The sequence below is a fragment of the Typopeltis vanoorti genome, chromosome 18 (assembly GCF_054136105.1).
Source record: "Typopeltis vanoorti isolate ZY-2024b chromosome 18, IOZ_Tvanoo_1.0, whole genome shotgun sequence".
Lineage (NCBI taxonomy): Eukaryota > Metazoa > Arthropoda > Arachnida > Uropygi > Thelyphonidae > Typopeltis > Typopeltis vanoorti.
This window is the reverse complement of record NC_143566.1, coordinates 98,002,090-98,029,247: the sequence shown is the minus strand read 5'-3', so window position 1 is coordinate 98,029,247 and position 27,158 is coordinate 98,002,090. Positions and strand designations below refer to the sequence as shown.

The window sequence follows — 27,158 nt, the reverse complement described above, 5'->3', positions numbered from 1 at the left end:
TGAGAGAAAACCTACCTCGTACCCCTTTCTTAAGTGATAAATTCATCAGACAATATCCTATAACACCCCTCTTTCTTCTGTTAACCAGAGTCTGTAATCCATATGCTCGCAATCTGTCCTCATAATCCCATAATATCGTCATAATGTCCTCATATAATCCAGATATGATCTTTGTAACTCTTCTTTGCACCCTTTTCACAGCTTTATCACCTTGAATATCCAGGAGACCAAATCTGCGCACAATAATCAAAGTGTGGTCTTATGTCACACAAAAAGCCTTATAAAGAGGCAAAATGACTTCCTTATCCTTAGATGTCAAGGGTTACATCAATATCACAATTATCCTCTGAGTTTTATTTGCACCTTTTGCTATATGACCTTTGAACTTTAAATTCCTATCTACCAATATGCCAAGATCCCTTGCTTCCTGAATTTCTTGTAGCATAATCCCACTAATATGATATGCTTGGAAAAATCTCATCACATCAAAATGCATAACTTTAAACTTACTAACGTTAGACTGACAGTCATTTTCGTTTGCCACCCCAGATTTCCAGCCTATCTAAATCTTTTTGTAAGTGCTGAATATCAGTAGTATCCCTGATTGCCATGCCTATCTTTTTATCATCGGCAAACAATTGTACATCTGATGTTAGACCCTGCCTGATGTCATTAATGTATAGATTGAACAATAATGGCCTAAGGACTGAACTCTGAGTACACCACTAGTCACCTTAAAGCTGGCAGATTCACACCCACTGTATACCACTTTTTTGATATCTGTCTGTCAACCATCCCCTGATCCAAGTCAGGAGTTAATATTCTAATCCCATATTCTCCACTTTATGCAACAGCCTTTTGTGTGGGTATCCTATCAAATGCCTTAGAAAAATCCAACATTATCCTTTCCCTTTATCCAACTCAGCCATAACATTGTTAGAAGATATGAGTAAATCACTAAAACATGACCTTCCTTTAGTAAACTAATGTTGCTCCTTGCAGAGTATAGCTTGTTTGTCTACCTATTTTTGTATGCAAGTTCTTACCAACTTCTCCAAAATCTCCCCTACCACACCAGAGATACTGGTAGGTCAGTAGTTAGACACATCAGTTTTTGCACCACTGATGTACACTGTACAATGCACCCTTGTACAATGGAACTTTCATACATTCCTGCCATTGCTGTGCTATTGTTCCTGAGCTGAGACTCAAGAGATACAAATGTGTGAAAGGCCTAGCCAATTCAGCTGAACATTCCTTTAGGAAATAGGCCGATATTCCATCTGTGTCTGTTGACAAATTCTTATCCAGGTTATGCAACAGTTCTCCAACCTCATTTTCATGAACCTCTAACTCTTCATCCAATGTAGCAGTAGCACTGTGCACTATGTTACATACACCAGGTTTATATATCTTAGCAAAGTGAGCACTCATTAATTGAAAAATCTCATTAACTTCCCACACTTGAGTACCATCTACGTTCAATAAAATTATTCTTTCACATTAATTCTTTCTTTTGCTTGCAGCATAATGATAAAATTCTGTTGGATTGCCTTTAGCTTGCATGGCCAATTTCTTTTCATACTCTGATTTAGCTTTTTACAAATACTCCTTTCTTTTTTGGCCTGAGCTTTATATATTTTACAACTGCTCTCATTCTTATTCTGACAATATTCTTTCCAAATCATCTTTTTGTGGATCTCTTGCTTAATATGGTTGCACATCTATTTCACTCCCAGCCTATTTATTCTTCAAACACTAGGAATACATTCAGATACAGCCTCATTTAAGCACTTTTTCAGATTCCCATGCATTGCTGACATTTTTACCATTCAGTAATTGATACCATGGAACCTAAGATAGTATTCTCCTAAGTTGATCATAATCATAATTTCCAGCTCTGTAGTTAAATATATAACCTGTTCTAATTTGAGCATCAGTACAATTTGATACTTCCCAAGAAAGCACATCATGATCACTCACTAACTGTAGTAAAATAGTCATATTCTTAACAGAGACCCTTCTGACACTATGAGCAGTCTTTGACTTCAAGTTCCTTCTTTCACATGCTTCACATGCTGCTTGAGAAAGTTGTCTTGCAACAATTCAACAAATTCCTCTTCTTTCTTATCATGAGATTTCTCATCTACCCACTCAATGTTTGGAAAATTAAAGTCACCCATGATGATCACTTGTTTGTTACCCAGAAGGCTAAAATGGCAATGCATTTCTTCATCCCTGCAACTGAGCCTCCAAGTTTGTAGTAACACCCCCACCATATATTTCATTTTGTTAGCCTCCACTTCAAACCAGATAGACTCAAACTAACCCTACATGGGACATTGTTATCTTGCATTTCTACCTTAACTGGACTTAAGTCATCTGATATCATTAGTAATACTCCTCCTATCTCTTCTGTCATTCCTAAAAATAGTATACCCATTACACTCAATAGCAGTAACTTATATCTGATTCTGATAGTGAGGTTTCACCGGTGCCAATAATCTTAGGCCACATCATATTCAATAAAGCAATGAACTCAACTCCTTTGTTTCTTATGCTCCTGGCATTTGTGTACAGTACAGACATAACAAATTACCACCTAACCTATTCTTATAATTAGATATGTAATCTATTTGGCCTTGTTGTAGAATTCTTTCTTTTCCTCCGCAGACATATTTAAAAGGTCTGAACCCAAAGTATATTTTTCCACCCCTTCATCACATATCAAACCATTTCGAAGGCATTCATATCTTTATTATGTTTGCATACCATAGCTGAACTTTCACACACATTTTTCCCATTCCTCCCTTGATGATTACCAAGAAGTAATTTCTCCAAGCTTCTGATGCCAAACGAATTCAAGTGCAGGCCATCCCTCTTATTCGGGTCTTTTCTGCCATCAAACTCACTCCACTATCGCAAAACTTGCATCCATTTCTTCTACACAGCCTATGCGTGAAATCATTTGCTATCATCGCCCTCCTCCTTAACTCAGTACTATCATATCTGGGTAGCAAACCTATAATTTTTACTCTTACATTTCTTTCTCACTTCTTCCAACAGACCTTTTATATCTTCTCTCATACCACATTTGCCACTACTTATATTATTAGTACCTACCAGAACTACCATCTCTTTTACTTTTCTTTTTTGTTTTTCAATTATGTTTGCCATATTTTTAATTTTTGCCCCTGGGAAACTACAAGTGGAGACTTCCTCAGCAAGTGCAAATATTAAGATTGAATCACCATACCATATAACCTTAGATTTTAACTGACTTACCTTGTCATTAATATTATGATTACCAAGTTCAGTGCGTTCCTGCCTATTTTTGTTCTGATCTTTTTTTTTTTATCTTGTCTAAGCTTAGTTAAATGTTTTTTCCACTTTTTCTAATTCTCTGGTCAATTTTCTAATAATTTCTTTCAATTGAGATATTTGTAATGTCAGCTTATCGTCAGATAAATTATCATCATCACTGCAGCAGTACTTTTGTTCATCAGGACAAACGCTTTCCTTAGTGGTAACAACATGAGCTTTAGACACTTCTCTGTTGTGATGAGTTTTCGGTGCCATTCTTAATAGTAGTAAAAACTAATATTTCTGCAGTTATGTTATAAAATGCTGTAGTACAATAATTGCACTAAAAACTACAATAATATACTAAAAATACAAAATTAAATATAAGAAAACACTCAATAATAAATTTATTTTAATCCTTTATCCAAGCATAAGCAAACAAAGTTTGCACCTGAAATATCTTCAGGACTGAGGCAACTCGTGGTAAAGGTGGAGCAAGCTCTCATCACTCCTTGTATTAGTATTTCCCATAATGCAAAGCACATCTTCTTGGAGGGAAGGGCCACTATCCAGACCAGTATCGACCTTTATTGAGGTCTCGTCAGTGGGAGCCAGATTCAGAGGTGGTGATACTAGGGTGGAAGTAATGGAGACGTCATATTTACCTATACAAGTTGCCAAAAGGTGCCTCACCTTATTATTAAATTACTCTGGATTTGGAAAAAGATGTTGGAAGTTTGTTCCCACTTGGTTAGACTATAATAAATTTAGTTTAATCCTTTATCCAAGTGTAAGCAAACAACTTTTGGCAACTTGTATAGGTAAATATGACTTCTCCATTGCTTCCACCTTAGTATCACCACCTCTGGATCTGGCTCCCACTGATGAGACCTCAATAAAGGTCGAAACTGGTGTGGGTAGTGCCCGTCCCTTAATGCATAGCATTATACATGTCTGCAAGGAGATGTGCTTTGCATTATGGGAGATACTAAAACAAGGAGTGATGAGAGCTTGGTCCACCTTTACCACGAGTTGTCTCAGTCCTGAAGATACTTCAGGTGCAAACTTTGTTTGCTTACACTTGGGTAAAAGATTAAACTAAATTTATTATAGTCTAACCAAGTGGAAAAAACTTCCAACAAAACACTCAATAAATCAAAAAAAATCGCAGATCTTTCAGGAGCTCTCTAACAGCACTTCTTTTCACCAGATAGTCTTGAACCCAACCTCAAATATGTACTGGAAAGTTCTCAACAAAAACTGTGTAATTGATATACACAATGTTTAACAAAGCCAATATATTGAATGTATGAATGTATAATGAATTATATTATTTTGAAAATAATATAATTCACACATAAAAGAAGAGTGTACATTAAGAATGTAATATTCTTCATATAAATAACAAAAAGCTATAACACATCGTTTTATAAGAATAAATATTTTTACATTCCACAATAATTCACTGATGTGCACTTAGAAATTACTGATAAGAAAATGAAATTTAAAGCATTACAAGGTTACTCTCTACGTGAAAAAAAAATGTGATTAATCAATTTTGTGAATTATAAGTAAATAACATGAATATTAATATTTCAGACTCCAGTTCAAGTTGAAGATGATGATCCCTTAGGATCTCTACCTGAAGGATGGGGTAAAGTATTTAATTTGCAAATTGTATATCTTTATAAACTTTGTTAAAATTGTTTGCTGCTAGAAACCTTTATAGCACTATCTTTATAAAGGACTTTTCCTGCATATTTTTAATTATCTATTTGTGTGGAAGGAAAAGTCTTTCAGCAACCCACAGATTTAGAGGGGGGGAGGTGTATATCTGTTTTTTTTTTATATGCTTTCTTGCTTGCTTTCCTGTCACACGTGATTTAATTTTCCATTTGTTACTTGTTTATGAACTTCCATAAAATGTAGCCAGTAGTTGTTACAGAAGGAGTTGTGTATTATGATTATTCATATTTGTGTGAGTATTTAAAAAAATGAAATATTTTATGTAGTTTACAAATCACATGATTATATAGATATACAAAATATATAAATTCTTTAGGAAAACTACTGAACCATTACAGTCAAATTTAGCTGTAACCTTGTAAATGCCATTCTTTCATCTAATCCATCCACTCATCCCAATGTAATTGGCCTCCATTACTGCAGGAGTGCCCATTACCCTCCCCAATTATATATAAACATTACTTTCTTTCTTTCTTTCTCCTATTGATTGCTTTGTTGATTATGGTCAACCCCCCCCCCCCCCATTCTTTCTCATGCTCATTTCATAAATCTTGTAGTGCACAATAACTTAACATGATAACCAACCCACCGACTGTTCTGTACTTTGTATTCCATTCCTTTTAACTGTTTGTTCTACAGTGATGATGTACTGTTAATTTCAGTATGGAATATTTGTACCTTTATTTCATTAAAGTCAATTACTGTGGTTATCGTGTTGAGTTAATTTTACAGTTATTATGCCACGGGTACCTTTAAAGATGAGAATCATCTTGTTCCCTCATTGCTACAGAAATACATTTCTGGCCTTCTAATCATGATAGATTTCACCTTTTTGAACTGCTGCTATTATAAAAATCCCAAACCTGTCCAATCTTGGATTACTGTTTTCATATTTCTTTTCACCAAAATCTTTCCTTAAATTCTTGATACTTTCCACAAGCAAGCAGTTTGGCTGATAAGTTATCCTTCTTCCTTTCTTTTTTCCTAGTGATTCACTTCAGCTATGCTGTTTCTGTTTTCTATTGGTACTTCCATAGGATGCCATTTTACTAAACTGTCATCCATCAGTTATCCACTTTCTACTAATCCTGTTATAACATGATCAGTAGCTGCCCATCATAATTTGACAGTCCAGCTTTTTCTCCTTTCATCTTTATTCCCTGGAACATTCTTAATCATGAAATGTTTTCTAATGGCAAGAAACCCTCTATAAGATACCTGGCATTGTTGTTGTTATGGTGCATAGGTTCTGCAACCTACTATGTGGAATTTCTCTATGTAAAAATGACTGTTGAAAATTGGTTTTTATTATGTACTGCAATATTTTATTAGTGTCTGTGTCTTATTAGTAAGTTCGTTGCACTTGATAATTGCCCTTGACTGTTGTTTCTAATAAAGAAAATGTTTGATTCATATGATTCATTGTAATAAAGTGGTTATTACAATGAATATAATAAAGTGATTATTACTATTTATATGAATCATAAACATGATTGATATAAATTAAATTCATCTAATATCATTACCTGCTATGCTACTAGATTTTCATTAAATATGATAAATAATTAGACCACCAGTGGGAAGGTGATGTGCAGTTATACAGCTCTTCCCTATCAGATATCAATCCCATTTTCTTGTGGTATGGCCTGTTTCCACAAATGAGTATATCTTCTTTGTTGGAGGAAACACTAGCTAGATCCACAAGGTGATAGATGAACTTCATCACCCATTGAAACAATACACCAACACCCTACTTATTGGATGTTCAAAGTGGTGAAAGTGATACCTCCAGAGTAGGGATTCTGGTTTTGACCTGCCCACCTATCCTCCATGCATACAATGATACCTTTCAAGGGCATGCCAAACATATTTAGTGACCCAAAACCATCTCTGTTTTGAGAGTACAGCAGTAAAAATGGCAGTGTCACTGGCCAACCATGGGATAGTATATGGGCCTGAATTTGTTAATGACTAAAGAGGCCAGTCGGTTGACACAATCCAGCTGCCAGATCATGCCTGAAGGGATCCAAATGGTGATATGTGGGAGACATTCTTTCAATTCTCTCAGTTGAGAGTGTGTCTTCTCACTGTGTGTCTGTTCTTTGTCCTTTCATTAAATTCATAATCAATAATGAAATATACAGAAAACAGTGATAGTATCAGTGTGATTAAAATCAAACAAAATATACACAACAAGTCAAAGTCCCTACAACAGGGGCTCCCAACCTTTTTGTTTCCTAGAGCACATTCTAAAATACCGATAGGGCAATGGGCACCATCTATTTTTTCAAGCAAATTTTTTGAATTTGTTTGTTAATTGAATACATACAAAGTTAAAATTATAATCAAATGTTTTATTACTTAAAAGTTTACATTATATAAAAATGTAAATATATATATGTAAGTTAGTGTGATCTTTGGTATTGCATTTCATTGGCCAGTGCTTCATAATTAGGAGAATATGATGATATTCCAGTTCTTAAACTGGAATGAACAACTTCGAATGCGCATCTACTTTACATTGTATGCATTTAATACTTGTCATGTGTCATTAACGCATGCGTCATATAGCATGCCATGAATTGTTGCGTGATTATTTCAAACTATACGGCACCTGGTTGAACAGCGGTGGGCACACACAAATTGGTCGACGGGTGCGATGGTGCACGCGGGCATAGGGTTGGGAACCCCTGCCCTACAAAAAATCTCTTTCCCATTCACTTTTGCTGACATCTGTAGCATAAAGCTAATATATGACTATGATGTACACTCACTTATAGACATTTATACTAGATACCTTTCTCTTGAAAGAAATTAAATTGCATACACATCAATGACTGTCACCTTCAATGATTCCTTTCAAAGGATGGTGCCTGTGCCATTGTGAAATCTGACATTACTTGCCAGCGAATGCGAAATTTAAAATCTCCCGTGTTTGATCTCCTCCAGGCTGAAGGTTTCATTATCCAATTTAATAATATTTATTGGCTGTATATACAGCCAATATATACTTTCAAAATTCCAAAAACCAGTGAGTCCTCTTTACTTTCCTCTTTTGAAACTTGACTTTCTGCAATCCCAGCTATACAAATCGTGAAATTATTTTACGAGGTGACTTCATTGTTGCCAATCCCAACTGGCTTCCCTTTTTCAACACTGCTGACCAAGCTGGATAAGATGTGGCAGTATTTACTATAAGCAGTAACCTAATGCACCTCTCCATCTATCAACCTGAATTCCTGATAATCCTTTCCAATTTCCCAGTGTCCTTGATTTTAACTAGATCTTCATTCAGATAATTTTGTTGCAGTCATCTCTCTTCTCATAATTCATATCATGATATTGTTTTCAAGTTTTCTCTCTCAGAAGGCTCCATTCTGCAACTCATAACCCTTTGAACTTGGACATTACAGTGGTGTCAAATGTAAGACGACCTCTGGAACTTTCACTCTTCCTTTCATTAGCCACTGCTCTACTGATCCAGACCACCTGCTCTGAGTGAATTGCAGAAATTATACTCATTGGCATGAAGGTATATTGTTCATTCTATTCAAAAGTCCCGTCCCTTTTCCGAGCTTTGATTCAAACAAAAGGTGTACAAAGTATACTGGTTTCCAGAAATTAATTTCATTTCATGCAGTTCAGTGAAAAACATTATGAGATGTGGAAGATACGCCCCAAAAAAATTGTAAATAAAAAGTTTAATTCAATAATGAATGGCTACATGATGACATTGTTCAGAAACTAGAAGTCAAAATGAGATTGTCAATGCCTCAATAAGGAATATGGTCTCTCACAGCAATGCAGTGTTTACAATGATGTTTCATATTGTCTATGATGTGCCCAGGAGCTCAGTTGATAACTAACAACAACTACTGCTCCTGCAAAGCTTTCCCCAAGTTCCTCAAGGTTTTTTTTTTTTTTTTTTGTTGAGGAGAGAGCATCAACATGTTTACTAGATCATCCCAGACATGCTCAATAGGATTAAGGGCAGGAGATGGCTGGCCAGTCCATATGCATGATAGTCTCATCTTGAAGATACTGGTCTACAAGCTTTATTCAACAAGGACAAACATTATCTTCTTGTAGGGTAAATGTCACCTACATACAGATGGACATAGAGGTCCAGGACTACATCTCTGTAAGTTGCAGCATTCATGGTTCCACTAGGTAGCACATACAGGTTGGTGCGTCCACCCAACAAGATGTCTCTCAAACTATTACACTATCTCCATCATAAGTGTTCCTTTCACAGATATTAGAGGAATGATAACACTTCCCCGGTTCTCTCCATATCAGAGCATGCCTGGTATCACTTTAGAGCAAATCAGGACTCATCTGCAAGCAGTACCAATCCCCATTGGTCTTGGATCCAGTTGATGTTAAGCCTGGTCCATTTCAACCATTCTGGAATAGGATAGGAACACACAGACTGCCAGTCACCTAGCATACCACTAATGAAAGCTCTCTATACAGTTAAATCAGATACAAATGTTTCTGTAGCTGACTCAAAGTTAAATAGTAGTTTATTCATGCTGCCACTCCTGTTGTAGCAAGCAGATAATTGGAGATATCGGTTACCCACTGTGGCCTTCCTTACTTTAACAGAATGACACATCCAACCATCTATTTACCTCCACATGACTTTGGCCATCCTCTAGTCTTATGATGGCTCACCTTGAATTCATTGGTTAAATGATGTCTTGCAGCCATATCCAAGGATTTTGCTATCGTGAAATGTTTTGTTCTCGCTCCCGACACAGAATGAAAAACTGCTCCACAATGCCTGCTTTTATGCCATGGCTCATTTGCATATACTGCTGACAGTGCCACTCTTTTATATACGATAACCACACTTTCATATGTCCCCCCTTCTCTGAGTCATTGCAAATTTTCTCTATTTTTTAATTTATGGAAACCAGTGTAGTTCAGGTTATCACCGTGGTGCATCAAGAACACAAGTTGCATATGCAATATAGGTTAAAACATTCAATAAATGCAAAATAACATATCCAAATCTGACTTCACTTCGTAAGAGTAAAGAGTCAGAACCCCTCCTCCTGTTCAAATGGCAGCTATGCCTTTTTTGTCCCTTGCAAAGGCCATTTGTATACAACTACTGCTCACCTGCATTTCAACCTTTCAAGCAGTTCTGTTTTCAATTACAATTTAAATTGTTTTCCTCAATTATTTACTTCAGTGCTGTGTGCCTGTCACAGTTATAATTGTACTCTGATGATGCTGAGTAGAAAACCAACAAAATATAAGTGAGCGTAATAAATGTGTTTTTCCTCTCTTGGTGTTATACCATGAAGCATTATTATGAGAGAATACAAACAACTGAGACACTAAAAATTTTGTCTCAATAGCATCTCTTCTAGTTCTACTCAAATATTGTGCTTCATGGCTAACACATGTCCTTTCTTTTCTCTGCAATGTTTTATACTCAGCTGGCATTTATCTCACTGCATTACAGAATATAAATTATCTATTCCATTTGAAATAGAGAGAGAAAAGTCTGCAGTAAATTACTATCCTATTTCCTCACCTCATTCCTCTGCAAAATATGAAGAAAGTCATCAACACTCAGCTTCTCCACCATCTCTAGAGGCCTTCCAGTAAATCACTGACCACCAGTATGGATCCTACTATGCCAAATCAATGGCTGACCTCTTCCTATATCAACCATTGGATATTTATCAGTTCGATTGTGTGTGACATCAAAGCCTGCTCAGTAATTTGTATCCTTCCATCTACTCACCATCTGCAATTGGATATTAACTTTCTCTCTTTTATTCATTTCATGTCACAGTGATGGCCTCCTCTCTTCAAGCTTCACTGCTGATGTAGAATTTTCACAGAACTCTGTTCTATTATTTTATTTATTTATTTTTCCTATACATACACCTATTCTTAATCACTTCTATCCACAGCTTTACTGATGATAATGCTCTCCATTTATACTCATTCAACAAACCATGCAATGTTCAGCCATTACAAGCTTCATCTGTAGCCAGTGCCTTAAAAAACTCAGATCTCAGTGGCATTCTTCAGTGGGGTGAGGATAACCTGGTCACCTTCAGTGCCATCAAAATGCCTTGCATTTTCTTGTACAAAAGGGATCTCAGCTTCTCTTACCTCCAGTAATTCACAAATCACCCAACAGATTTCTCTCCAACTGAAATTTACTTCCAGCCTCTCCTGGCATAAACACATCATGTCAGTAACTTCCTCCATCTCTAATAACTAGGCATCCTTTCTGCCTATTTATTTTCTTAATACTACTTCTCACCCATCCAGCTACTATCTTTGTTCAAATCCCAAATCCACCCATCCTATAATGTTCACATGTTTGGGGTTATACTTTCTCTGTCCTGAGGGTTGAATGATAAATAACCCCCTGCCTCAGTAACTTACTTCAACCTTTATCTCTTAGACACACCGTTTCTGCTCTGTCTTTTGTAGTGGTACTTCCATGGATCCTGTTTAACTAATCTAGGTACCATCATTCATCCACTTTTGATTCAAACAAGAGCAGCAACTGTCCAACATCTCTTTTCAGCACAACTGCAACCACACTGAACTTGCTCCTCCTCTTGTTTCATTCCATCTTCCTCTATCCTCTGGACCAGCTTTCCTACTGAAGTGTTCCCAAACAACTACAACTTTCATCTCTTCAAAAAAATTGCAAACAGATTTCTTCCTTCTCATCTGCATCCCACACATAGCTGTGATGTGCTATAGTTTTTTTTCTTTCCTACCTCTTATGTATGGGATTGATCTAAAAAACAAAACATACAACTAGCCAGTTAGCATAGGGGTTGCACTCAAAAAAATCCTCACCTTTTCAAGTTGAGGATTGGGTGGTCAAAAGCACTTTGATGTTGAATTTGGACTTAATATCGAATAACAAAGATGGGTTGGAAATTTAATAATTGGCTGATTGATTTATATTTTGTATTAGCTGAAACCAGAACATGCACTTAGTGCCAGCTTACCGATTGCCTAGTTATATAAAGGGGCACTTATTCTTTTTTTACCATCAGGGAGTTAGGGCAAACAGTGAGAAGCCCACTAAAGGATATTGATTGAAACACAACTACAAATAAGATAAAAGTTAGAGGAGTCTCTGAAATGTGTTCGCAAAATTGAATTACTAAGATAAAGATGAAAACAAGTGATATTCCATTAAGTCATAATTATAAGATGACTTTTTTCAAACAGTTAGCAAAGGAGGGAATAGCTCTAGCATCTGACATAAAACTTGAAAACAAATTGAGTAGGAGACAGTTATAAATAGGCTCCTTTCTTTTAGGGTTACATGGTGATCAGCATTCATTTTAAAAATTTTATGGAATTTACAACTGTGTTAAAAAATTTTTTTTATTATCCCGACATTTCGATCTTCACATCAAGATCATCATCTGGAGCGTACATAAGTATACAGAACAAGCTGAGTTACATCGTTAACTGTAAGCTAGAGAAACAATGATTTGATCACATGTTATTCTACTGGCATGACCTGGTGAAAAAAAAAAATTAATAAATAAATAAAAAAAATAAAATAAAAATTTTTACATCAAGCTAAATTCTATTTTTACAATGCAGAAACAATTGGTGTCCTATTTTTAGTATTACAATTCCTATTTTTGATTTACAATACTGGATTTTCTACAGTCCTGTTTATAGTTGTTCTTGGTGAGGAAGGTCGAATATATACCTTCCATATGTTTGGGATTTTTAAACCATCATTGTTGTTCAGATTGGGGTGGTTGCTGATAATCTCACAGGCCTCCTTGAATTTCCGTTCATACCATGTTCTAGTGTGATGTAGACAGCTGGTGGTTTTCCAGTCAATTCTGTGTAAGGTATTCAGGGCATGATCAGAAAGGCCAGCTTCACCATAATTATTATATTTAATGTGTCATTTATGTTCTTTTTGTCTAATAGGAATAGTGCGTCCTGTTTCTCCTATATATGGTATGTTGCAAGTACAATAAATCCAGTATACTCCAGGGTGAGCTAGTGGAGGGAGTGGGTCTTTGGATGAGTTGAGTAAGTTTTTTAATTTTGCAGGAGGTTTAAAAGTGGCTTTGAGGTTGTACTTTTGTAGTACTCTGTTTATTTTGTCTGATATTCCTTTAATGTAGGGAATGGTTATAGTTTTACTGTAGTCTGGTTTGTCTTTGTTTTTTATTGTGGTTTTGTAGAGAATTTATTAGTGCCAAAAAATTAGCAGCAACACTCAAGGAGTTGGTAGGTCATTCCCCCTCCTATATCAAAAACACACAACACTTCATAAACATCATCAAAGACATTACATTAAAAAAAGATGATTCATTAGTCAGTTTTGACGTCTCTGCCCTCTTTATGAATGTCCCAATCAATGACACAATCCTTCTCCTACAAAACAAATTCCCTGCAGATATCATGGTGCTTTTTGCGCATGTATTATGGTCGGGTTATTTTGTATGGCAAAACGCCTTCTACTTACAAAAAGAAGGCACAGCCATGGGCTCGCCATTATCCCCCCCATTGCTAACTTTTACATGGAACATTTTGAGCAACTTGCCCTAGATTCCTCCTTTCTAAAACCCAAAGTCTGGCTTAGATACGTTGACGATGTTTTCGCGATCTGGTCCCATGGCCGCCAGACATTAGACACATTCCTTGGCCACCTAAACAAACAACACAAACGCATACAGTTCACAATTGAAATTGAAAAACACAACACACTTCTGTTTCTAGATACACTTGTCACACGTCTTCCCTCGGGCAATCTTTCCTTCACTGTTTACCGAAAACCGACACATACGGAACAATATATACACATAAACTCCTACCACCACCCAACACAAAAACTAGGTTCATCAACACGCTAAAAAACAGAGCTCAGACGATTTGTTCCAGTGAACAGGCACTGAAAGATGAGTTTAAAATTATCAGTAATAACCTACAAAAAAACGGATACAGCCAAAATACTATAAACAAAATTCTCTACAAAACCACAATAAAAAACAAAGACAAACGAGACTACAATAAAACTATAACCATTCCCTACATTAAAGGAATATCAGACAAAATAAACAGAGTACTACAAAAGTACAACCTCAAAGCCACCCTTAAACCTCCTGCAAAATTAATAAAAAAATTACTCAACTCATCCAAAGACCCACTCCCTCCACTAGCTCACCCTGGAGTATACCGGATTTATTGTACTTGCAACATACCATATATAGGAGAAACAGGACGCACTATTCCTATTAGACAAAAAGAACATAAACGACACATTAAATATAATAATTATGGTGAAGCTGGCCTTTCTGATCATGCCCTGAATACCTTACACAGAATTGACTGGAAAACCACCAGCTGTCTACATCACACTAGAACATGGTATGAACGGAAATTCAAGGGAAGCCTGCGAGATTATCAGCAACCACCCCAATCTGAACAACAATGATGGTTTAAAAATCCCAAACATATGGAAGGTATATATTCGACCTTCCTCACCAAGAACAACTATAAACAAGACTGTAGAAAATCCAGTATTGTAAATCAAAAATAGGAATTGTAATACTAAAAATAGGACACCAATTGTTTCTGAAAGAAAACCATCTAAAAGAATGTTTATTCCTGTCATTGTAAAAATAGAATTTAGCTTCATGTAAAAATTTTTATTTTATTTTTTTATTTATTTATTAATTTTTTTATTTTTTATTTTTACAAGAAGTCACGCCAGTAGAATACCATGTGATCAAATCATTGTTTCTCTAGCTTACAGTTAATGATATAACTCAGCTTGTTCTGTATACTTATGTACGCTCCAGATGATGATCTTGATGTGAAGATCGAAACATCGGTATAATAAAAAAGTTTTTAACACGGTTGTAAATTCCATAAAATTATAAATAGGCTGATTGACAAGATTTCAAAACATAAAATTGGATTATGGAATTTATTTGTTCTTATGTTCCCATTGAAGGTTTGAGTGCCGAAGAAGTAGAAAAATTCTTTGAGTTATTAGAAAGGGCAGCTGATAGGAGAAAAAAAAAGTTCCTATGTTTCTGTTGTAGATTCTAAAAAAAAAAAAAAAGAAGAGTAAGAAATGAATCTGATCTTATTGGAAAACTTGGAAATGTTCTGGGAAAATTTGTAGAAAAGAGAAAAGGTAAATATCAGCTACTAGATAAATCTTGTCATAGACCATTAAGAAACAAGAAATTGTTTCTTAATGGTCTAATTGATTGGATTATTGTTGACATTGATATCTTCGGGTTACTATAGAATATTAAGAGATTACAGTGGATTTGGAGTAGGAAGTGACTATCTAGTTCTTAGGAGGCTAAAATTAAATATTATAATGAAATGCAAATTTCTAAAAATGTTTTTAAATATTTCAAGTTTACTATGTTTGAAAATGAAAACTAAAATCTATAAAAATATTCAGTAATAAAAAAAAAAAGAGTGAAGTAGTGGAAATGGCACTTGCAACCTCTAAGCTAGGCAACCTGAAGATTGACTAAGTTCAAGGCTAGTCACCGACCGAAGGAACTTTTTCTAAGCCTTTCTTTGACTGGTTCCCAAGTTAGTCGATTTCTGGCACAGGCAAGCAGGTTTTTTCTCCTGAAAATTTGGGTTTTTCATTCTGTAAACTCAAGAAAATCGGCCATAAAACCCGCATTATTTCAGACAGTAACATAGCTTGTTAGGTTTAGGTACCAAGAGATAGCAGCACTTGTATGCCCTTCTTTTCATTGGTTGTGGTTTATAATTAGCGATAGTCATGGGCCAGCTATCTTTGATTGGCTACTGGTGGAGCTTGAATTGCACACTCAGTCGCCAAAAGCTAGATAGGGTTAAAAAAAGCTTTGCCTACTCCCTATAAAGGAATAAAAGCCATTAACTTATTTTTAAATACATATTTAAAAATATGTAACAAGTTTTAGAGATCCAGTAGCAAATCTGAAGAAATCCAAGGAATCACATGGTGAAATTGTCTAGAGAAGGGGGATGAAGGGAAATGAGAGAGAAACAGAGATTTTGTGGTGGATTCAAGAAACTCAGGTAAATAAGAAATCATATTGAAAGTTTCTTGCTTGACCAATCTTGGCTAAAAGTTATAGGCATTAGTGAGATGTGGTTGACTGAGGATGATAAGGTCATTGGAATAGAATGCAAGGGATATAGTGTCTTCAGAGAGGACAGAAGGAATGGGATGGGGGAATGGGTTTTACTAATGATCGGGAGGGACAGGAATTCAGAAGGAATATCATTTGAAGCCATCTGGCATAAGATAGAGACCAACAGGATTAAAATATAATTGGTTGTTGCTATAATCCAGTGGGTATAAGGGAGAATGAAGACAACATGTACTTACAAATTATCTGAGACAACATTGCATGTTGTCTCAGATAATTACCTGAGACAGCATGCAATGAAGGGGGACACAAGGTTCAAGAGTGCTGGATCTGATCATTGTATGAGAGAACTTAACACTGACTAATCTAACTATGCTGCCTATGCTTGGAAAAAAGTGATCCTGTAGTCTTGATCTGGGAGATTGCCATACATGCAGAATTTTTTGTTAAGTAATATATAGCGGTGCCTTGGTTAACGATGGTAATCTGTTCCAGGATTACTGGCGTTATCCAAAGCGCGATTCCCCATAAGATTTAATTGAAAATCGATTAATTTGTTCCGGTCCTCCCCACAACCATAGTACATATTAAAAATGCACATAAAACTAATTTAAAATGTCATAAAAATATGGTAAATATAATTTATTTATTATACAGTACAGTATAGTATATGTATTTGCTACAAAAAAATTGACATTAATAAAATGAATTGTTCATGAAAACAGTTTTTAATTATCAATCTTCACGAGAAGGAGAATTGGGCTCACTTCAGAGTTTTTTTGACAAATGGACCTGTAAAAAACATGTCTAGGGTTGTTTGCTTCTGCCTCATTTTTAAAATGTTTCTGAAAAACTGCATGGACTTTTCATTAAATAGATCTGCAGTTCTGATAACCTCAGATTTGCTTGGATTCCATTTCATAGCAACATTTTGAACTTCTTCCCACTTTGCCAAAACATTTTTGATTTCAGCAGTCGTAATTTGTTCTTTCTCTCCATCCTCATCTTCAGATGAAATTTCCATATCCTTTTCTTCACATTGCTGCTTGAAAAGTTCTTTTAGCTTGTCAGTAGTCAGTTCTTGGTCATGCATCTCCAATAATTTTTCAACATCTTCTTCCTCTACTTCCAAGTTAAGATCATGAGCAGTTGCCACAATATCCTTTATCAATTTTTGTCCTTCATCTGAAGTTTCTTCATTACCAAAGGAAGGACACAGTTTCCTCCATGTTGCTTTGAGACATTTCATTGTTACTTCTTGCCAAGCTTTTACAATTAGTCTAATTGCTATGACAATGTTGAATTCTTCTTTCCAAAATTTTCTTAGGGTTATGTTGGTAGCCTCGCACATTTCAAAGCACCTGGTAAAAAGTGCCCCGTGTAAAGTTTTTTAAAATTTGCAATTATCAGCTGATCCATAGGTTGAATCAGAGATGTAGCCTTGGGAGGAAGAAAAATCACCTTGATAAAATCTAATTCCTCTGGTAGCTCTTCTTGTATGCCCGTTGGATGGCTAAGTGCATTATCCAAGGTTAAAATGGCTTTTAGAGGCAGATTGTTTTGCTCAAGATAGGCTTTGACAGTTGGTCCAAACACTTTGCAAATCCAGTCTCTAAATTCTATTCTTGTGACCCAGGCTTTGCTGTTAGACTTCCACAAAACACCGAGATTGGATTTAGAGACATTGAACTTTTTGAATGCTCGGGGATTCTCTGAATGGTAGATTAACATTGGTTTTACCTTGCAGTCTCCACTTGCATTTGCTGCTAAAAGCAATGTTAACCTATCATTACCAAAGGAAGGATTCATTGGTTTATATCCAGGAAGTGTTTTTTCTTCTTTTGTGATAAATGTCCTGTTGGGCATTTTCTTCCAAAATAACCCAGTCTCATCACAATTGAAGACTTGTTGAGGTAGGTATTCTCCTTCTTCTATAATTCTTGTAAAGCTATTGACAAATTTTTCTGCTGCTGCTTTGTGCACTAGCTGCCTCTCCGTGTCTCACTACACTATGAATTCCTGTTCTTTTTTTAAAGTTGTCAAACCAACCTCTGCTACCTTTGAAATCATCATCATCTACCTCAGAACTTGATCTCAAAGTCTTCTTTTTCAAATCTTGATAAATCTGTTTAGCTTTCTGACAGATTGCATTTTGAGATCTAGTATCGCCTGCCATTTCTTTTTCTTTGATCCAAATTAGTAATAGAATTTCCATTTGCTCAAAAAGAAGCCCTCTGACATTCAACCTTGAAGTTCCCTTAGCAACCTTAGCTACCATAAGTTCTTCTTTCTTAGCCAAAATGGTTGATATTGCAGAATGGTTTCATATATTCGAGCTAGCTGCATAACTTTCACACCTTCATGATGTTTTGCTATTATTTCTTTCTTCTGTTCAATAGGGAAAATTTTTCTGTTTTTTTTTCCTCACTAGCTTTCTTTTTGGGACCCATTTTGTCACACAGTAAAAAAATTCACTCTATAAAAAAAAGATATGCAAAATACGGTATTATTACAAATTGTACAACACTAAGACAAGGGATACAAAGAACATATCGTCACCTGAAAATAAAAGTAAAAGTTCAAAAAAAAACTTTTTGAAATAAAAGTTAACAGTTAAATATGAAACCTGCAATTTTTGACTTAGTGCATTTTGCTTGTAAGGTGACATATATTGGATACAGCACTTACCGTAACATACAACGATTACTATACAGATGAGATTTGATTTTGTCTTTTGATGGCGAACGAACAGTGACATGCCCACGCCGATTTATTGTCTATATGAACTAACACATAAAAAATAAATGCTTAAATACTCATTTTCATCATAAAACACATTTATAGCCACAAATTTTAAAATAAAGCACAGTACGCTACAAGAAAAGAAACAATAAACAGAAAACGTAAACAGCTGGCTATGATGGATCAAACATATCTGGGCTTCACAGCTATGCCACGTGGCTATTCTCTATTCGACAATGTCTTCCCGTGCTTGGCTGAGTGCGATCGGAAATTCCGGTTTTTTAGATCGGATAGAGGTTCACATAATCGAGAGTCGTTAACCAAAGCCTGTATCGTTAATCAATAGATTTTTTTCTTACAGCCACTCATCGTTAACCAAGTACGTCGTTATCTGAGGCCGTTGTTAACCAAGGCACCACTGTATATGGAATTACAAAGCAGGTGATTATGACAAACTGAGAAGTCAGCTTTCAGCAGAGCCATGGCATAAGAATTTGGAGGGAGAGATGGTGCATGGGAGGTGGTCAAAGGATGTTTGAAGAAAGCAGTATCTGAATGTATGTATACCTGGTCAGAAGAATAAATCAGATAGCAGTTAGATGGATGAATAGCCTCATTAAGCAGGAGTTGGATACAAAGAAAAGGTTGTGGAAGGATTATAAAAAAAATGCTGATCAGCATGCCCATGAGCAGTATAAGGTGCAGTAAGAAGGCTGACCATTATGGTAAGGAAAGCCAAAGCTAATTATGAGGGAAAGCTAGCTAATGAAGCCAAACAAAACCTTAAGGAGTTCTTTCACTGTTTGGCAAGTGAAGAAGGAATGACTATAGAAGGATGACTTTAAAAAGTGCTTATGCCTTACATGGAGAGGTCATTTCCATGTAACAGAACCTAACCAAATAGTTGATTAGGTTCAGGCACAAACTTAACTGTTTTACTTACTTTGGAGAAGGAGTAAAAAAAAACCAAGTTTATAAAATTACTTGTATCCTTAATATATATTATCCCCAAGGTAAAAACTTTTCACATCTTTTTCTCATCCAGAGTTTCTTATTCAAAGTAAAAGCACCTTGTAGCAACTTGTATAGGTAAAGTTGATAAGGCTCTGTATTACTAAAAACCATGGTAATGGTGAATCCAATACCCTTGGAGGGTAACGGATGGCACTGCTGTAGCTAATGAAGTTCTAACTGAGGCTCGGCTATTGCTGTTACCCTCCTGCCATGATCAGAGCTTTAATATCTCAATAACACCTTATCCCTACACTTTCCTCTACAGATAACGGGGAAGATGAAAAGCATTCTTGCTTCGCCCCTTTAAGCCAGTCCTTATAAGGATAAAACCATGGTATTTCAGGTCTAGCTACTCACTGAAGAGACCTCAAAAAAAGGTTGAAACCGGTCTGGGTAGTGACCCCCCACCCATAATGTATAACAGTATACATCTCTTAGTGAGATGTATCTTACATTATGGGAAATACTAAGAATAGTGATCAGAGCTTTACCCACCTTTACAACGAGTTGCCCTGGTGTTGCTACCTTTAGACTTGAACTACGTTCAGGCACAAACTTAACTCTTTTGCTTACTTGGGAGAAGGAGTAAAAAAAAACCAAGTTTATAAAATTACTTGGTATCCTTAATATATATATACACACACACACACACACACACACACACACACACACACACACACACACACACACACACACACAAGGGGAAATATATAAATAAAATATATATTTTTATTTATTTACTTCATTATTATTATTATTATTTTTTTTTTTTTTTTTTACCAGAGTGGTAGCACTTGTTTTTATGTTAACCAATTGCTGGTCTTATTTAAATTGCTTCTTTTTTTTTTTTTTTTTCCCTTTTTTTTTTATATAACTACACTGTACTGTTATTTTCTGTATGAAATATTTATTGCTTACTTTGTAAATATTTTTGTTTATATTGTTTACTTTGTTTATTTTTTTAGTATTTACTTGTTTTTCAACATCTGTCATGGATTCCTTTCAAAGTTAGCTTTAAATTAATTCTGCTCGTAAAGCCTTATAATCTTCTTTTACTTCATTTTTATAGTGGGTTCATTTACCAATATTTCTCTATGTAAAAAATCTCCTTCCTCACACCCTTCTTCACCCCCACTTTTACACAACTACCAAGTAAGTCCTCATCTTTTCCCCTTCTTTATAATCCCTTCTGTTTTATTCTGATAAAATCTCTCTATCACCTCTTTGCTGCCTATCCACCAAAATCTACAGTTTACATTCCTTTAATCTCTCTTCAGTACTAGGATTATTGTGGTATAATTTACATGTTGTTCTCCATTTGACCTTTGGTATCTATAATCCCCCCCCCCCTCATGATGCTGATTGATCCCTTAGGGGTCAATAGCAGAGGGGGGTACCATGCACACTTGTGCCTGATATAACATCAAACCATCTTCCTGTGCTTCGTTCAGTTATTGTTGACTTAAAATTTAAACGTATATTTTATATGTTGCTCTGGTTGATGTTCTGTTGACACTATATAAATATAGCATTTTTGAAGGATTTTCTCTTGGCACATTATCACATATCTTTTCTGATCTGCAATACTGATTCTTATAATATTCTTATGATTTCCTGACAACACTGTTTCTTTTTTTAAGTTTGCTTGCATAAATCTTTCCAACAGCAAATTCTATGAGAAGAAATAAATACAAATTTGATGTTGAAACTATCTGGACTCTTGCAACTCCTCTTTAATTTTTCCGTTTGATTTTATTTTTCTTTATATAAATGAATACTATGTCATATGTATGATAGCTCTATGTCAGTCAACCAGAATTTGACCTTCTAAGCAGATCAAATACACACACACACACACACACACACACACACACACACACACACACACACACACACACACACACACACACACACACACAGTGGTGCTTCGAACGTTCCAGAGTTTAAACACTTCAGAATGCAAGAAATTTGATTCGCAGTTCGAACTATAGTCCAGGAACTCAGAGTCGTATAGCATTAGACAGTTTCGGCATGCCATCGGGCATGCTTCTCCCCCACTAATTTCCCTTACTCACTTCCCTGTGCCTGCGCAGTGTGTGTCTGTCTCAGTCTGCTGTGCTCGATACGTTTGTGTAGAGAATTTTTAACTGTTTTTGGCATTTTTTTTTTATTGCCCATGGCATCCAAGAATGTAGAAAGAACAAAACAAAAGAAAAGTTGTAGTATTGACAATTGAGATGAAAAAAGAAATTAACATGAAACACGAAAGCAGTATACATTTGATGGATCTGGCAACGGTGTTTAAAATGTCAAAGTCAACAATAAGTAGCATTCTTAAGAATGAGGAAGCAATAAAAGCAGCAAATGTGGCTAAAGGTGTGACAACATTGACCTCCAGGAGATCACATGTTATTGAGGAGATGGAAAAACTCCTTTTAGTGTGGATAAATGAGAAGCGATTACATGGTGACGTTATTACTGAGAGAATTATTTGTGAGAAACCAAACATCTGCATAGTGAACTTAAGAAACGCACCAGTACTGAAAATGGGGAGTCTAAAGGAAGTAGAGGCTGGTTCGATAAATTAAAAAAACGAACTGGGATCCATAGTGTTGTCATGCACGGAGAGGCTGCAAATGCTGATGTAGAAGAAGCAGACAAATTTATAAAAACCTTCAAGGAGTATGTGGATAGTGAGGGATTTGTATCTCAACAGGTTTTTGATTGCGATGAAACAGGTCTTTTTTGGAAAAAAATGCCCAAAAGGACCTATATCACAAAAGAAGAAAAGACGGCACCGAGATATAAAGCTATGAAAGATAGAATTACTTTGCTGCTTTGTGGTAATGCTACTGGAGACTGTAAGATAAAGCCTTTGCTCATTTACCATTCTGAAAATCGACGCTTTTTTAAAAAGAACAATGTCATAAAGAGCAAATTCAGTGTTATGTGGAGGACCAACACGAAAGCATGAGTTACCAGAGAGTTTTTCACTGAGTGGATTTATCAAGAATTTCTCCCACTGTAAAAGCTTATCTTACTGAAAAAAAATCTACCATTAAAAGCTCTTCTAGTGATGGACAATGCTCCTGCTCATTACCCAAATTTAGAGGAGGATTTAGTTGATGAATTCAGTTTCATCAAGACAAAGTTTTTGTCGCCCAGTACCACTTCTATCATACAACCCATGGACCAGCAAGTGATTTCAAACTTCAAAAAACTGTATATTAAAGCTATGTTTCAAAAGTGCTTTGAAATAACCAATGCCACCGAACTGACTCTTAAAGAATTTTGGAAAGAGCATTACAACATTCTTCGTTGCTTAAGGATCGTTGATAAGTCATGGAAAGAAGTTTCTATTAAAACAATGATTTCTGCTTTGAAAAAACTCTGGCCAGATTGTATTTCAGTCAGTGAAGTAGTAAGCTGTGAAGAAGAGTCTGTTGTAAATGAAATTGTGTCTTTGGGTAAAGCTATGGGATTAGAGGTGAGTGATGAGGATGTAGAGGAGTTAATAGATGATCATAAAACCGAACTCAGCACAGACGAACTTCAACATCTTCATGATCAACAACAAAAAGAAGTGGAAAAAGAAATTTTTATGGAAGAGAAGGATGCCAAAGGATGCATTTCCAATGCTGACCTTCAAGAATTGTTCTCTGTTTGGGTTAGAACACAAGCTATTGTGAAAAAATGGCATCCTAATAAGACAGTAGTGACCAGAAATATCAACTTATTCGATGACAACGTAATGAGTTATTTTAAAAATATCAAAGAAAATCGTCAGCGCCAAACAACATTAGATAGATTCTTCTCTGCAGAAAAAAGAGAATGTGAATCAGCATTCTCGACTCTAGCTAAGAAGCAGAAAGAAGACACTTAACAATGAGAGCATTGTTAAGTGTCTTTGTGATTTCGTCGATTGTGATCAGCGCCAAACAACATTAGATAGATTCTTCTCTGCAGAAAAAAGAGAACGTGAATCAGCATTCTCAACTCTAGCTAAGAAGCAGAAAGAAGACACTTAACAATGAGAGCATTGTTAAGTGTCTTTGTGATTTTCGTCTTTGTGATTTTTATATTAAAAAAATATTCTTCACTGTTATTTTTATGTTGTAATAATTAAAATTAATAAAATAAATATAAGATTATTTTGTTTATTTTTTTCTAAGTTATTAACATTAAAAAACCTAAAATAGATAAAAATAAAACAAGATAAAATAAAAAAAAGTTATTGAAATTTTTTGGATATGGGAACGGATTATTTCGCTTTCCATTATTTCTTATGTAAAAATCTTGATTCGGACTTTGAACGATTCATAGTTTGAACGGGTATCTGGAACGAATTAAATATGAACTATGAGGCACCACTGTATTTATTATTATTATTATATATATTATTTAACAGCCTGTGTAGCTCAGTAGAAGTGGCATTTGCACTCTACTGTGCTTAACCGCACCACAAAAGACTTCAGTTCGAATCTAGTCACCAATTACAGGAGCATTTTTCTAAGCCTTTTCTCGACTGGCTCCCGAGTTAGTCGATTTCTGGCATAGGCAAGCAGGTCCCCCCCCCAGAAACTCAGGCTTTTTGTTCTGTAAACTCAAGAAAATCTGCCGTTGAACCACACTATTTTCAGACATTAAAAATATTGTGTTAGGGTTAGGGACCACGAGATGGTGGCACTTGCTACTCGCCTTCTTCACTGGGTATACCATTATTTAGTGATAGCCTTGGGCCAGTTATCTCTGATTGGCTACCAGTGGAGATTGAACTGCCCACTCAGTCTCCAAAAGTCAGATAGGGCTGAAACGGTCTCGCCTACTCCCTGTGTGGGAACAAAAAAGGTGTTAGCCGATTTTTTTTATATATTATTTATTATCAGGTATATAGGCACTAAATATTGTGCCTATAATGAAATGTTTTACTTGTTCTATAGATTTGCCATTCAGGATACAGTTTTTTTTTTTTTTTTTTAATGTTTCTTCCTATTTTCATTGTCATTGTCTTTTTATTGCTGATTTTCATATCCAAAGTATTACAACAGTCAGGGAATCATTTTAGTCAAATCAATTTAGTCAGGGAATCATGCAGACTTGTATTGAATTTATTCAGAAGTATAACATCATCTTTTTAAAGTAAATAGCTAAGATTAACATTGCCAATTTTAATATCCAATTTAATACCACTTTACTTCATAATTGATTCATATAGATAATTAATGATAGTGGAGATAATGTGCACCTGTGTCATACACCTGATTTTATCTCAAACCGTCTTCTATATCTTCTTTAATTCTAACTGCTGACTTACAGCTTAAATAGCTTATGTATTGCTTGATATAATATCCCATTAGACCATACAACTGTACCATTTTGAAGAGCTATCCTCTTGGCATCTTGTCATATTCCTTTTCCATATCAAAAAAACAAATCCTTGTTATATTTCCAAGATTTCTCAACTATTTGTCTTAAAGTGAAAATATGATCCTGACAATCTTTATATGGTATGAATCCAGGTTGTTCTTCGCCAAGCTTCCCTTCCACAATTTTTCTTGCCCATTTCTCAAGTATACTTGCATAAGTTTTACCAGGAAAACTCACAAGATGGGTACTATGAGAGCCCTACTCCAATCATCTGAAATTCGACTCTCTGACCAGGTCTTCTGAATTATGCAATGTAATCACTGTAAAACTTTTATACCTCCATATTTGAGCATTTCTCGTGATATTCTTGGATACAAAGCTATGTGCAAGATTAATTAGGAATTTAGTTTTATTGTTTTCTTTTTTTATTTTGAATAACAAGTTTAACCACTTGGAGTGTGGAAGGAATAAGTTAAAATATATATGCTCTCCCACACACAGAATGATGGCAGAAGAAACCTGGATTATGGAATAACAGAAAAGAGAGGAGCATAACGTTATTATTATTATTCAGGCCTCCATGGAGTCAAAAGACTTGTCGTGGGAGGTCCTTCCTAAGAAACACAAAGTCTGTCAAGACTCATTGTGGGAGGTCCCTCCTAGGAAATGTTTATCATACCACTCCTTAAACTGATTGACCATTCTCGTTCTCACCACTCTATCAGGCAATGTATTCCATGGTTCAACCACCCTCCATGCAAAGAAACCACTCCTCACCCTCTTGCTCACAGTTTCCTTTCGTAACTTCTAGGGATGGCCCCTTGTCATCACTCCCTCCCACTGTTCAACCAGGCAAAAGAATTCCCCAGTGTCAACCCTGTAACCACCTCTCAACAGTTTAAAAGTCTCAGTCATATCACCTCTCCTTCTATCCACCAAACTCTGCAGACCACATTCCCTCAGCCGATCCTCATCACTAACATTGTACAGTCCTGAAACCATCTTTGTTGTCTGCCTTTGTACCCTTTCCACAGAAAACTGTGGAAAGGGTACAAAGGGTATAATAATAATAACATTATGCTCTCTCTTTTCTGTTATTCCTTAATCCAGGTTTCTTCTGCCATCATTCTGTGTGTGGGAGAGCATATGTATTTTAACTTATTCCCTCCACACTCCAAGTGGTTAAACTTGTTATTCAAAATAAAAAAGAAACCTGGATTAAGGTTTCTTTTTTAATTGCTGCAATAATGAGAAGGACATTGACCTGCAGAGATAAGAGAGTTATCGTTCCGTTGTATAGGGGACCACACTTCGACTATTGTTCTCAGATTTGGTCCCCTATACAACGGAATGATAACTCTCTTATCTCTGCAGGTCAATGTCCTTCTCATTATTGCAGCAATCCTCTGTGTTACCTTCACCACCTTTGCAATATGTCCCCTAAATTTCAGGTTTCTATCAATCATCAACCCCAGATCTCTTGTCTCCCCTACTTCCTCCAGTGTAGCTCCTGCCATAGAGTATGCAGCGTCCCATCGATGTGTCCCAAACCTCAAGACCTTACATTTTGCTACATTAAACCGAGACTCCCCCATTCATTTGCCCATCTGTCTAGCTTATTCAAATCCTCTTGCAGGGCTACCACATCTGTACTATTACTAATAACCCTTCCGAGCTTCACATCATCTGCAAACAACTGACTATCCGCTTGCAATCCACTGACAATGTCATTGATATAAAGGTTAAACAATATAGGTCCCAGTACTGAGCCCTGTGGGACCCCACTTGTAACCCTCTGCCTCCTCGAAACTGCCCCACCGTACACAACTCTCTGATACCTATCGG

The 27,158-nt window shown here is 35.9% G+C and overlaps 1 protein-coding gene across 4 annotated transcripts in view; it reads left to right on the top strand.

Annotated features, from left to right (window-relative positions):
- The window catches only part of Su(dx) (WW domain containing E3 ubiquitin protein ligase suppressor of deltex), a 436,167-nt gene that overhangs the window by 207,039 nt on the left and 201,970 nt on the right, over nt 1-27,158 (top strand). For all 4 annotated transcript variants that reach the window (XM_090407874.1, XM_090407872.1, XM_090407873.1 and 1 more), the window contains one exon: nt 4,903-4,957. In XM_090407874.1, the coding sequence (XP_090264000.1) occupies nt 4,903-4,957 (55 nt within the window). The remainder of the gene's footprint in view (nt 1-4,902; nt 4,958-27,158) is intronic.